The sequence below is a fragment of the Tachyglossus aculeatus genome, chromosome 3 (assembly GCF_015852505.1).
Source record: "Tachyglossus aculeatus isolate mTacAcu1 chromosome 3, mTacAcu1.pri, whole genome shotgun sequence".
Taxonomy (NCBI): domain Eukaryota; kingdom Metazoa; phylum Chordata; class Mammalia; order Monotremata; family Tachyglossidae; genus Tachyglossus; species Tachyglossus aculeatus.
This window is the reverse complement of record NC_052068.1, coordinates 109,588,768-109,602,383: the sequence shown is the minus strand read 5'-3', so window position 1 is coordinate 109,602,383 and position 13,616 is coordinate 109,588,768. Positions and strand designations below refer to the sequence as shown.

Genomic DNA, 13,616 nt, shown 5'->3' with positions numbered 1-13,616 from the left:
CTTGAAGGGAGGAAGAGAGCTAGCTTAGCGGATGGGCAGAGGGAGGGCATTCCAGGCCCGGGGGATGACGTGGGCCGGGGGTCGATGGCGGGACAGGCAGAACGAGGTACGGTGAGGAGATTAGCGGCGGAGGAGTGGAGGGTGCGGGCTGGGCAGTAGAAGGAGAGAAGGGAGGTGAGGTAGGAGGGGGCGAGGTGATGGAAAGCCTTGAAGCCCAGGGTGAGGATTTTCTGCCTGATGCGCAGATTGATTGGTAGCCACTGGAGATTTTTGAGGAGGGGAGTAATATACCCAGAGCGTTTCTGGACAAAGATAATCCGGGCAGCAGCATGAAGTATGGATTGAAGTGGAGAGAGACACGAGGATGGGAGATCAGAGAGAAGGCTGGTGCAGTAGTGCAGACGGGATAGGATGATAAATTTGATAAATTTATACATTGATATATATTGATTATATATATATATATTATTGATTGATATATATTTATTATACATTGATTATATATTGATAAATATGTAATATTAAAGTGGATACTTTCCTGTGGTGGTTGTAGTATTGTCCCCCAACTTCAATAGTTCATTTGATAAACTACTTTAGCTAGTAGCTCGCAATATAGTCCCTCTCAGAGACACACCCATGGATTGACAGTTGCATCAGTCGCTCTCCTCTCCTATCCATATTTCACTCCGAGCTCAGCATTATTTTTTATTGCATTTGTTAAGTGCTTACTATGTGCTATATACTATGTACTATACTAAGTGCTGGGGTAGATACATGCTACTCAGGTTGGATACAATTCATGTCCCACAGTGGGCTCGCAACCTTAACCCCTTTTTACAGATGAGGTAACCGAGGCACAAAGAAGGGAAGTGCCTTGCCTAAGGTCACACAACAAGCTAAGGGCAGGGCAGGGATTAGAACACAAGTCATTCTGACGCCTAGACCCGTGCTCTATCCATCATGCCACACTGGTTTTCTAAAATGTTGAACTTTCTAATACGTTGTTCTGCCACATCTCTTCACTCCTCAAAAACCTCCAATGGTTCTCCATTCCTCTCCGCAACAAGTAAGAACTCCTAATCACTGGCTTTAAAACACTCAATAAACTCTGTCCTTCCTACTTATTCATTCCCTTTTCCCACTTCCCAGAAGGTGCTTCATTCTTCTCTCTTCTGCTAGGGATCTCTTTCTCATGTTTTTCTCTCTGTCTGGAACTCCCTCCCTCTGCAAATCCTACAGAACTCCCTCCCCCACTTCCTCAAACTCCCCAATTTCAAAGTGCTACTGAAATCACATCTCCAACAAAGAGATCTACTCTAATTAATGATTTCCTCTACTCAGGCTATATTTCCTTCAGTTGCCATCACAGCACTTCAATGCCATCTGAGTACCTAACAAACTCAAGCTTCCATAACACTTATGTCCATATCTTATATAATCAATTATTCAAGCATTTATTCATATACACCTCCCCTTTTCCTCTTTCCTCCTCTCTCTACATTATTTCAGTATCAGTTTCCCCTGCTAAACTGCAAGCTCCTTAAGAACAACGACCATGTCTACTAATTTGATTGTACTTTCCCAAGTGGTTAGTACAGTGTTCTGCACACAATAGGTGCTCAGTAAATTGTTCAATTTACAGTATCCTGATTTCTCCAAGATGAAAACAAAGTGTTACTTTTTTGCTTGGGAGGAGTGATCAAAACCTATCCAGACACTCACTTTCTGTGCCTTCGTAGATGTGTATTTCTTCCTTTGTTCCCTGTTCACCCAACTCCAACAATGGCTTGCTCCAATTTCTGTCCTTGAGGTAGAACGGACACAAGCCTAAAATGGTTACGTAAAAGGAACTGGTGGCCACTCCATTCCAACCACAACCATGTTTCCCAGCTTTGTTTCCTTACCCCCAGCCAAAGATACAAAATCCTAGAAACTAGACAAGCATTCTGAGACTGCATAAGAACCCAAATGGCTTCTGGGTAAACCTAAACGTGACCTGAGGTGTCTTTTCTTGGAGTAAAGTCCGGATTTATAGCAGCAACGAATTTTAGTCCAATTTCCTTTCGTTGCCAATCTTTCTCTGCAATAACAGCTCAAGATCCTCCTCTCAGAACATCTAGATCCTTTATGAAGGAGGACTACTAAGTGCACTAAAAACTTGGTGACGTTTCCAAGTCAGTCAGAAAGAATATATTTTGCTGGGACTGTGACAAACATTTCTACCTGACTCAATTTGTTCATCCTTGCTCTAGGTCTGCCCAGAAGCAGATTCATTAGGTACACTGTTTCTCCTCTCACATTTAAACTGGATTCTACAGATATTCAGGAACCTCATAGCGTTCTGTCTAATCAGTCCCATGGGAATATGACCAGTCTCCCCTTGCGGAAGGTTTGCCCAAGATGATGCCAAACTGAATTTTGCTTTAAAAAAATGAGTATAGATGCAGGGAAGGAAAACTACATTTTCACTGGATTTTGAACCCCCCAAAAATCATTTCTTTTTCTCGTATGACCATCGTCAAATTGCCAGTCACCAGAACCTTGCAACCAAATGTCCCCTGGTGATTTGGAGAAGATAACTGAGAAAATTTTTCAGATAATTTTGGAGGAAAATTTTCCAGCTCATTTGTTTATGTATTTCAAGCAAAGGAGATTGTTCACTTGCTTGCCTGACTTTTGCATCTCTGATTTCACACATTTGTCAAGTGGAAACAGCATCAGTGGGCACTTTAGGTTGATAACGTCATTAATAGACAAAATCAATCAATGATATTTATGAGCACTTCCTCTGCTCACAGCATTGTACCAAGTGCTCGGTAGAGTAAAATATATCAGATTTGGTAGATGCATTCACTGCCCTCAACAAGCTTGCAATCTAGAGGACAAAAGTATTGAGTCTGACAAACAGAATGCTCCCTTAGGAAAATAGCCAGTGTTACATCTTGGGAACACGAAGCAAAGTTATCAGTTCAGAAAAAGAAACAAAGATGAAGAGAGCACAGATCCCACTAGAACTTAATCCATTCTAGGTTTATTTAACATCTGATCTTATTATGTATGGTAAGTCCACTTGGTTCTAGTTAATGTTCTATTTCTCTCTCAGTTTAACAGATTTCTCTTTAAATTCAGGCAAATGTTGAGCTTGCACTCCAACCGTGCCCTCCTGCTTGCCTGATTGGCAAGAGTCTTTCTGATGGACCGTTTTGTCCAGATTCACGAGTCCTATTCCTGGATGTTACCTATTCTATTCCCAAACCTACCCAACTCTTGGCCCACAGCGACCACATTTTGTGGGGAAGAAATATTTTACACCCACAGAGAACCCTTCTTCAAGGGTTTTTCATAGACTTAGCCAAAATTAATACATTAATTCTGACAGAATGCATGGACACAAATGCCCACTCATCTACACTGCAGGTCTATATAAATAACTTCCACTTAATAATGGGAATCCATCAGCAGTAGAGATGATGTCCATTCAAGTGGCCTTTCCAAACCCACAAGGCTCCAGCTCCCTTGGCATCTTCCTGAAGACTTCATTCCCCTATTTCCAATGCCAAACTGCTCACTGAACATCGATCTCGTCATCTTGCCATCGACCTCTCACCCACATGTCACCTGTAGTCTGGAATGTCCTTCCTCATCATATCATGCAGCTTTTCATAGCAGTGTGGCTCAGTGGAAAGAGGACGGGCTTTGAAATCAGAGGTCATGGTTTCAAATCCTGGTTCCACTAATTGTCAGCTGTGTGATTTTGGGCAAGTCACTTAACTTCTCTGGGCCTCAGTTCCTTCATCTGTAAAATGGGGGTTAAGACTGCAAGCCCCCCGTGGGATAACCTGATCAGCTTGTAACCTCCCCAGCGCTTAGAACAGTGTTTTGCATATAATAAGCACTTAATAAATGCCATTATTATTATTATTATTACATCTAAAAGGCAATTACTCTCTCCCTCTTAGATGTCTCATTGAAAGTACATTTATTCCAAAAGACCTTCCCTGACTAAGCTCTCCTTTCCTCTTCCACTCCATTTTGCTTAGCCTTGACTTGCTCCCTTTGTTCATCCTCCCTCCCAGGCCCACAGAACTTACATGCACATCTGTAATTTAATTTATATTAATGTCTGTCTAGACCTCTAGATTGTAAGATCAATGTGGGAAGGGAATATGTCTATTTTAATGTTATATTGTACTCTCCCAACCGCTAAGTATAGAGTTCTGCACACAGTAAGCACTCGATAAATATGATTTACTGACTCTGACACCACATCCCATTTTCTATGTCTTGGTCAAAAGAAGTAAGAAGCTGCAGAGTATGTTTTTTCTTTTGTTTTATAATGTTTTATTTTTTAATGGTATTAGTTAGGTGCTTACTGTATGCCAGGCATTCATTCATTCATTCATTCATTCATTCATCCATCCATCCATCCATCCATTCATTCAATCGTATTTATTGAGCGCTTAATGTATGCAGAGCACTGTACTAAGCGCTTGGGAAGTACAGGTTGGCAACATATAGAGAAGGTCCCTTCCCAACAACAGGTTCACACTCTAGAAGGGAGATACAGACAACAAAACAAAACATGTGGACAGGTGTCAAGTCATCAGAATAAATAAAAATTAAGTTAGACGCACATCATTAACAAAATAAATAGAATAGTAAATATGTTCAAGTAAAATAAATAGAGTAATAAATCTGTACAAACATATATAAAGGTGCTGTGGGGAGGGGAAGGAGGTAGGGCGGGGAGGTGGGGAGGAGAGGAAAAAGGGGGCTCAGTCTGGGAAGGCCTCCTGGAGGAGGAAGAGAGCTAGCTTGGTGGATGTGCGGAGGGAAGGCATTCCAGGCCAGGGGGAGGACTTGGACCGGGGGTCGCTGGTGGGACAGGAGAGAACGAGGTACAGTGAGGAGGTTAGTGGCAAGGAGCAGAGGGCATGGACTGGGCAGTAGAAGGAGATAAGGGAGGTGAGGTAGGAGCGGGCAAGGTGATGGAGAGCCTTGAAGCCAAGAGTCAGGAGTTTTTGCTTGATGCGTAGTTTAACTGGCAGCCAATGGAGATTTTTGAGGATGGGAGTAAGATGCCCAGAGCTTTTCTGCACAAAGATGACCCGGGCAGCAAGGTGAAGTATAGGCTGAAGTGGGGAGAGACAGGAGGATGGGATATCCGAGAGGAGGTTGATGGAGTAATCCAGTCGGGATACGATGAGAGATTGAACCAGCAATGTAGCTGTTTGGATGGAGAAGAAAGGGCGGATCTTGGTGATGTTGTGGAGGTGAGACCGGCAGGTTTTGGTGATGGATTGGATGTGAGGGGTGAACGAGAGAGAGGAGTCGAGGATGACACCAAGGTTGCGGGCTTGTAAGATGGGAAGGATGGCAGTGCTATCTACAGTGACAGGAAAGTTAGGGAGAGGGCAGGAGTTCAGTCTTGGACATATTGAGTTTTAGATGGCGGGCAGAAATCCAGATGGAGATATCCTGAAGGCATAAGGAGAACTGAGCCTGGAGTGAGGGAGAGAGAGCAGGGATAGAGATGTTGATTTGGGTGTCATCAGTGTAGAGATGATAGTTGAAGCTGTGGGAGTGAATGAGTTCACCAAGGGAGTGAGTATAGATAGAGAACAGACGGGGACCAAGAACTGACCCTGGAGGAACCAGGGGATGGGAGGAGGAGGAGGAGGAGGAGACCTCAAAGGAGACTGAGTATGAATGGCCGGGGAGATAAGAGGAGAACCAGGAGAGGACAGAGTCTTTGAAGCCAAGGTTGGATAGCGTGCTGAGGAGAAGGGCGTGGTCCACAGTGCTGAAGGCAGCTGAGTGGTCGAGGAGAATTAGGATAGAGTAGCAGCGTTTCAAGTTGGCAAGAAGGAGGTCTTTGGTGACCACTGAGAGGGCAGTTTCGGTGGAGTGTAAGGGACGGAAGGCAGATTGGAGGGGGTCAAGGAGAGAGTTGGTGTTGTGGAATTCGAGGCAGAGGGTGTAGACTACTCGTTCAAGGAGTTTGGAAAGGAATGGTAGGAGGGAGAAATGGCGACAGCTAGAAGGGGAGATGGGGTCAAGAGAGGGTTTTTTAGGATAGGGGAGACGTGGGCATGTTTGAAGGCAGAGGGGAAGGAACCAATGGTGAGTGAGTGGTTGAAAATGGAGGTTAAGGAGGTGAGGAGGGATGGAGCGAGAAATTTCATAAGATGAGAGTGAATGGGGTCAGAAGCACAGGTGGCTGGAGTAGCACTTGAGAGGAAGGAGGAGATCTCATCTGAGGATATTGTTGGGAAGGATGGGAGAGTAGCGAAGAGGGTTGAGGGCCGGGGGGTTGGAGAAGGGGGAGGAGTGACTTTGCGGAGATCAGACCTAATGGAGTTAATTTTACTAATGAAGTAAGAGGCCAGATCGTTGGGGGTGAGGGAAGCAGGAGGGGGAGGAACAGGGGGCCTGAGAAGGGAGTTAAATGTACGGAAAAGCTTACGGGGATGATGGGCATGGGTTTCAATAAGGGAGGAGAAATACTTTTGTCTGGCAGAGGAGAGGGCAGAGTTAAGGCAGGAAAGGATAAACTTGAAGTGAACGAGGTTGGCATGGTGTTTACACTTTCGCCAGCAGCGTTCAGCAGCTCGAGCAAAAGAGCAAAGGAGGAGGACAGTGGCAGTGATCCAAGGCTGTGGGCTAGTGGTACGAGAGTGGCGAAGGGAAAGGGGAGTGAGGGAGTCGAGCTGAGTAGAGAGGATAGAGTTGAGAGCAGTAATCTGATAATCAAGATTGGGTAGAGATGAAGGGAGGCAAGGTAGGGTGTGAGGCGCTCAGAAAGATGGATGGGGTCGAGAAAGCGGAGGTTTCTGTGAGGTACAATTCATTCAGTTGTATTAATTGAGTGCTTACGGTGGGTAAAGCACTATACTAAACTAAGCGTGAGGGAATGTACAATACAGCAACAAGCAGACATATTCGTTGTCCACAAAGAGCTCACAGCCCAGACGGGGAGATATACATTTAATATAAATAAATAAATAGATAGATAAATAAACAAATCAGAGTATATGCAACACTATAGTAAGTACTGGGGTAAGTACAAGCTAATTAGGTTGGATACAGTCCACGTCCCACATGGGGCTCACAGATGTAATCCCCATTTTATAAATGAGGTAACTGAGTCCCAGAGAAGTGACTTACCCTAGGTCCTAAAGCAGACAAGTGGCAGGGCCAGGTTTAGAACCCAAGCCCTCCCAGGTTGCTTCAGATTGCATTCTAGAACGGGGAAATTTTCCAAAGGAATCGTCATCTCATTAGCAAGTTGTAAATCAACCCCTTTAACAAGATGGCGGTCAATCAGATAAGGGAGCCCTGGCACATCCATAATCCAATCAAATACCTAGTAGGTAAATAGCACCACCCCTCACCCCCTCTTCTGTCTGTCATATACCTGCTGCTGGTCAAATACCTAACATAATTTCAACACATTCCACCACTTGCCTGCTGTGGTACTTTGGGCAAGTCACTTCCCTTCTCTGGGCCTCAGTTACCTCATCTGTAAAATGGGGATTGGGACTGTGAGTTCCACATAGGACAAGGACAGCATCCAACCCAATTTGCTTGTTTCCACCCAAGCACTTTGTACAGTGCCCGGCACATAGTAAGCACTTAAGAAATATCACAATTATCATTACTATTACCATTTCATATGTATCCTGTTGAGGATACAATGGAGGCCACGCCCTTTTTGGGACTCAGTAGTGAGTGCAGGAGCTGACAAGTATGACCTGGCACTAGGATCAGTGGGAAGGAAGAATTGGGCTTTTGAGATATTGATGGCAACATTAGGAGATAGCTTCAAATAGCTAGAGGGAGCATGTCCAACAGGATCTAAATTTTGGAAAACCCATTTGTAAGCAAATTTTGAAATCGAACTTTTCAAGTAAAGTTTGATTCTTCCCCTCTTGCTTGAAAGAACATTTCAATTTTTCCTTCTATCCCATTCCATCTCTTTAGAAGGTTTGCAGTTGGCTACCTCAGAGACTTGATTGTCCACTTCACAACCAGCAGACCTGGTGGCTTGATGGCCAAAGTAAGGCCTCTCAAAACACTGAAAAATCAGTGAGGTGAAAGGCTAGGTCTGGGGCATTTTGGGGGAGCTAAGGACAGCTGCAGCCAATCACTACAGCTCTAACCCTCCCTATATATTTCCCAGACCAAATCATTCCCCCAAGGGAGGTAAAGAGACTTAAAAGCATCTCAGCATCTCTAAGTCCAGGTTTAGGGGCAGGGGAGGTGTTCTCCCTTACTCCCTCTCGATAGCTATCGAAAGTGGAGAAGACATGTCTTCCTTGGCTTGATTCTTGGATCACCCATTCTCTGTAAAAATTAATTAATCATCAATCCATGGTATTTATTGAGTGCTTACTATGGGCAGAGCACTGTTCTAAGGACTTGGGAGAGTGTAACACAAGAGAATTAGTAGGCACATTCCCTGTCCATAATGAGCTTAGATGGGGAGATGGACATTACTATGAACATGAAACTTGGGGGAGAAGGGTTACAGTGTGCTTGTCTGCATTTATGATCTAGTTATTTCAGTGTCCAGCATCCTCTTGATTATTAGTAGGGAAATTTTTCCTCAAAAAATCAACAGAAAATCAGGTGTTTCGTCCACAGTAAGAATTTACCTTGCTGGTGTTTTCATACCTAAGAGTTTCTTCAGAGTCTGAACTCCAGTGAGGCTCACACGGAAGGTGATAAATTCATTGGGGGACTGCAGAAATCCTCTCTGAATTCACATAATAGACATAGCATCAGGGATAGTCCATTCAAATGATGCAACCTTGTACATTGTTATTGTTCAAAACATATCCATTGGGTGCTGAGCCCTCTTACCGCCCCCCACAATCGGTGCTAATGTCAGAGTCTACATAATAATCGGTGCCGTTTTCAAGGATGTAGTCAAGAACCTGTTACAAGGCGAAGCTCTTAATTATAAGAACCAGTTAGTGAAGGACACAGGTATTTTCACAAAGAACTAGCCAAATTCACAGAAGACTTTACTACTGCTTTTGGCATAAAGACCCTACCAGAAAGGGAGGTAAGAAATTCTACAGAGACTCAGAGCCCTAGGTATTATAATAGGGCCCCACACTCCTAGAGAGGCGACTTTAAATATTTCTCGGTAACAAAAAGAAAAATGTGAATAAGAACAATTTGAGCGTGAGGCTGGAGGGAGAGCTATTAACTCCATTTTTTCCTCTTTTTTCGTGGTTATAGATTTGAAAAGGGGAAGTTCAGAATGTCCTCCCTGGTCTATTCATTTTCCTGTCTCCTTAACGAGCAAAGAGGTTGGGTGAACAGGATGTGAATTTCTACCACCAAATGCATTTCCCTGAAAAGAATTATTAAAATGAATTGCTGACTGCTGACTTTGTGGCTAGACAATCTGAATTTTCTGCTTGAAAGGCCTATTTTGTCTTTGATCTGTAAAGGACTTTCTAATTTGACGAGGTAAGCGGAGAGATAGGATAGAGCCCCAATTCTTCAGACCTTTTCAGCATCAACAAATCTGACTACTATAAGTTTTCCAGCCTTCCTGACTTTTACTTTGCATTCACATTCAAAAAAACACATTTTCATATTTGCTCTTTAATACTTTTGGTGATGTCTACAAATAGATTCCAAGTATCTTTCTAAGTTTATACTTACATTCACTTGATGTTGTCTTGAAATGATTCTTTAATAAACATATTGCAACTGGGAACCGTGTGGTCAAGTGGAAAGAGTATGGGGTTGAGAGTCAAAGGACCTGAGTTCTAACCGGACTCTGCCACTTCCCTTCCGTGTGACCTTGGGCAAGTCACTTCACTTCTGTGTACCTCAGTTTCCTCATCTGTAAAACGGTAATTCCTTTCTTGTTATCCCTTGCCCTTAGACTGTGGCATTCCACATGTACTTGATCTTATCCACTCTGGTAATTTACCATTGTTTATCTGCATAACCTAGCCTAAACTATAAATCCCATGGCAGGATTTTGTAGATAACTTTTATTTTGATCATCAGGAGTTCGGAAGTGTGGATGCCACTTATGTTGCCAACTTGTACTTCCTAAGCACTTAGTACAGTGCTCTGCACACAGTAAGTGCTCAATAAATACAATTGAATGAATGAATGAATGGATGCATTTCCTATTTTGTTGTACATTGTCTTTAAACCTCTGCCATTTTCATCAACCAAGGTCATGGGTTCTAATCCCAGCTCTGCCACTTGTCTCCTGTGTTACCTTGGGTAAGTCACTTCACTTCTCTGGGCCTCAGCACATCTATAAAATGAGTATTGAGACTTTGAGGCTCATGTAAGATAGGGACTGTGTCCAACCTGATTTGCTTGTATCCACCCTAGCACTTAGTATATTACCTGGCACAGAGTATGTGCTGAACAAATATTATTATTATTATTATTAATCTTGGTGGTGCCTCTTTGCTGAGCATACAATATTGATAGCTTCCTAAATCCATTCTCATCTACTCACTGTCCACACTGAGACCTATCTGAGTTTCCTTGTTCTAACAGGGCTTCTGTGCATTTGTCATCAAGGACCTAGGAAGCAGCACAGCCACGTGGATAGAGCTCGGACTGGGAATCAGACGGACCGGGGTTCTAATACTAGCTGTGCCACTTGTCTGTTGTAGTACCTTGGGTAAGGCATTTTACTTCTCTGTGCCCGAGTTACCTCACCAGTAAAATGAGTACTAAGACTAAAAGCCCCATGAGGGATAGGGCCTGAGTCCAACCTGATCAACTTGTATCTACCTCAGCACTTAATACAGTTCTGGCACATCATAAGTACTTAACAAATACTTTTAAAAAGAAGGACCATCAATCAATCAATCTTATTTATTGAGCACTTACTGTGTGCAAAACACTGTACTAACCACTTGGGAGAGTGCAGTATAACAATATGTGGACACATTCCCTGACCACAACCACTATTCCGGTCTTTTCTCAGTTTGATAATTTTTGAAAGTTTGGATACCACCTTCCAATGCTTTGTTTGTACCGATGCACATGCATTACAGATTATAACAAAGACTTTAAGCTTGGTTCTACTACCAGTAGAAGTTGGAGAGGTAGCAATTGTCACTCATCAATGGGAAGAGAGTCTGCTAGTTTACATTAAATTCGGAGTTTATTGTGTGTTTTATGTTCCTACGTGAGATTCCTGGGTTACCTACAATCCATTTCCTCGACGGAACATCTTTTCTTCTTTCTCTGGAAAATAAATGAGCACTGATCCCATAAGAAAGAGGAATAAACAAAAAGCTGATATAAGAGGAGAAATAATCTCAGAAGAGCATCAGAGGAATACAAAAGGTTTTAGGTTTCTTGTCTGCTAAACATTTGGTTTATCATCCTCTGCCCTGAAGGATTTTAGAAGGTTCTGAGCCAACAGGCTAATGCACTTTTATCTTAGGGAGAATGTGAATGTGATTATCAGTTGGCATTTATGAGACTGGAATAGTGAGAGTTACTGAGCTTCTTGTCTATTGAAAAGGGAATGGAAATCAAACAGAGTATACTCCAGGGATGACTGAATGGAAAAGGCTTTGAAGATATTGACTATGTTCCCAGCTGTACCACTGACCATTTAGGACACCTCTGGGTAAGTTCATTCATTCATTCAATTGTATTTATTGAGTGCTTACTGTGTAACAAGCACTGTACTATGCACTTGGGAGAGTTCAATGTAGCAATAAATAGACATTCCCTGCATACAGTAAGCTTACAGTCTAGATGGGGCGACAGATATTAATGTAAATAAATAAATTACAGAAATGTACATAAGTGCTGTCTGATTGGGGTCAGGGAAATTAATAAAGAAAGCAAGTCAGGATTATGCAGAAGGGAGTGGGAGAAAAGAAAAGGGGGACTTAATCAGGGAAGGCCTCTTAAAGGAGATGTACCTTCAAAGAGTCTCTGAAGTGGGAGAGAGTAATTGTCCTTTGAAATTGAAGAGTTAAATTAACCTAATCTGCTTCAATTCCCACTGTGGGAATTGAGTACAGTAAATACTTTCCCTTCCTGCCCTGGGGTTTGGAGAAAATTGACCAGATGATAGAGATGTGGTACTTTGAGTTCGGTTACTTGATCGTTTCAAAGCAAACCTAATGAGGATCATCATTCTCTATACAGAATCTGCAGCTCTCACCTGTTCCCTCATAGACTATCCTGAGTCGATGGGTAATAAAAGCAATGTGACAGAATTTATTCTATTGGGACTAACACCGAATCCAAGGATGCAGAAGGTCATCTTTGTTGCCTTTGTAATCATCTACATCATCACCATGGTGGGAAATCTGATCATTGTGATAACCATAACCACGAGTAAGACTCTGGAGTCCCCCATGTATTTCTTTCTGGCCTATTTGTCATTTATCGATGCCTGCTATTCTTCAATCACCACACCTAAACTGATTGTCGACTCTCTCTGTGAGAAGAAAATCATCTATTTCAAAGGTTGTATGACTCAGGTCTTTGGAGTGCATTTTTTTGGCGGGGCCGAAATTATTCTCCTCACGGTGATGGCCTATGACCGTTACGTGGCAATATGTAAGCCACTGCATTACACGACCATCATGAACCAGTGTGTGTGTGGTGTGCTGGTGGGGGTCATATGGACAGGAGGCCTGGTGCATGCCACCATCCAGATTCTCTTCATGGTCGATTTACCCTTCTGTGGCCCCAACATCATCGATCACTTCCTGTGTGATTTGAACCCTTTGCTGAGCCTTGCCTGCATGGACACCCACACCCTCGGCCTCTTTGTAGCCGCCAACAGTGGGTTCCTCTGTCTATTGAACTTTGTCGTGTTGATGATTTCGTATGTCATGATCCTGCGCTCCCTGAAAACACACAGTAAAGAAGGTAGGCACAAAGCGCTCTCAACCTGCATCTCCCACATCACCGTCATTGTCCTGTTCTTCATTCCATGTATATTTCTGTATATGCGGCCTGCCTCCACCTTCCCCATGGATAAAGCTATTGCAGTATTTTACACTATCATAACCCCTATGCTAAACCCCCTCATCTACACCCTGAGAAATGTCCAGATGAAAAATGCCATCAGGAAGCTATGGAGCAGAAAAGTGACTTCTGAAGATAAATAGGCAACACCCTGTGAAAATGGTGATATTTGTCCAAGTGAAGGAAGTGACAAACATGGATTTCAGATAAGATTTTTAGGAAAAATGTATAGGGCATGCAAAGCTCAGTGGAGCTCATGGCTTATATGTCTGTTGTGTTTCCCAAGAGCTTGTTACAGTTTATTGCTATTTTGATTGCTATTTTGATGGTATTGATGTCTGTCTACTTGTTTTGTTTTTTCTATCTCCCCCTTCTAGACTGTGAACCCGTTGTTGGGCAGAGATTATCTATAGCTGTTGCCCGAATAGTACTTTCCAAGTGCTTATTACAGTGCTGTGCACATGGTAAGTGGTCAATAAATGTGATTGAATGAATGAATATTGCATTCAGTAGGTGCTCAAGAAATACCACTACATGAACTACTAAAGAGTCTCTTAGCTGTAGAGGTATTCATCCTCACCTCAGCTTATTTAGCAACATTTACGTGTTAAGAGGCTGAT

At 43.0% G+C, this 13,616-nt stretch overlaps 1 protein-coding gene across 1 annotated transcript; it reads left to right on the top strand.

Moving 5' to 3' along the window:
* The first annotated feature begins 12,197 nt into the window (after nt 1-12,197).
* Nucleotides 12,198-13,139, top strand: LOC119925645 (olfactory receptor 4C46-like). The gene has a single exon (XM_038743999.1). It carries the CDS (start codon nt 12,210-12,212, stop codon nt 13,137-13,139), a length of 930 nt encoding a protein of 309 aa, XP_038599927.1. The 5' UTR covers nt 12,198-12,209.
* Nucleotides 13,140-13,616: the final 477 nt, after the last annotated feature.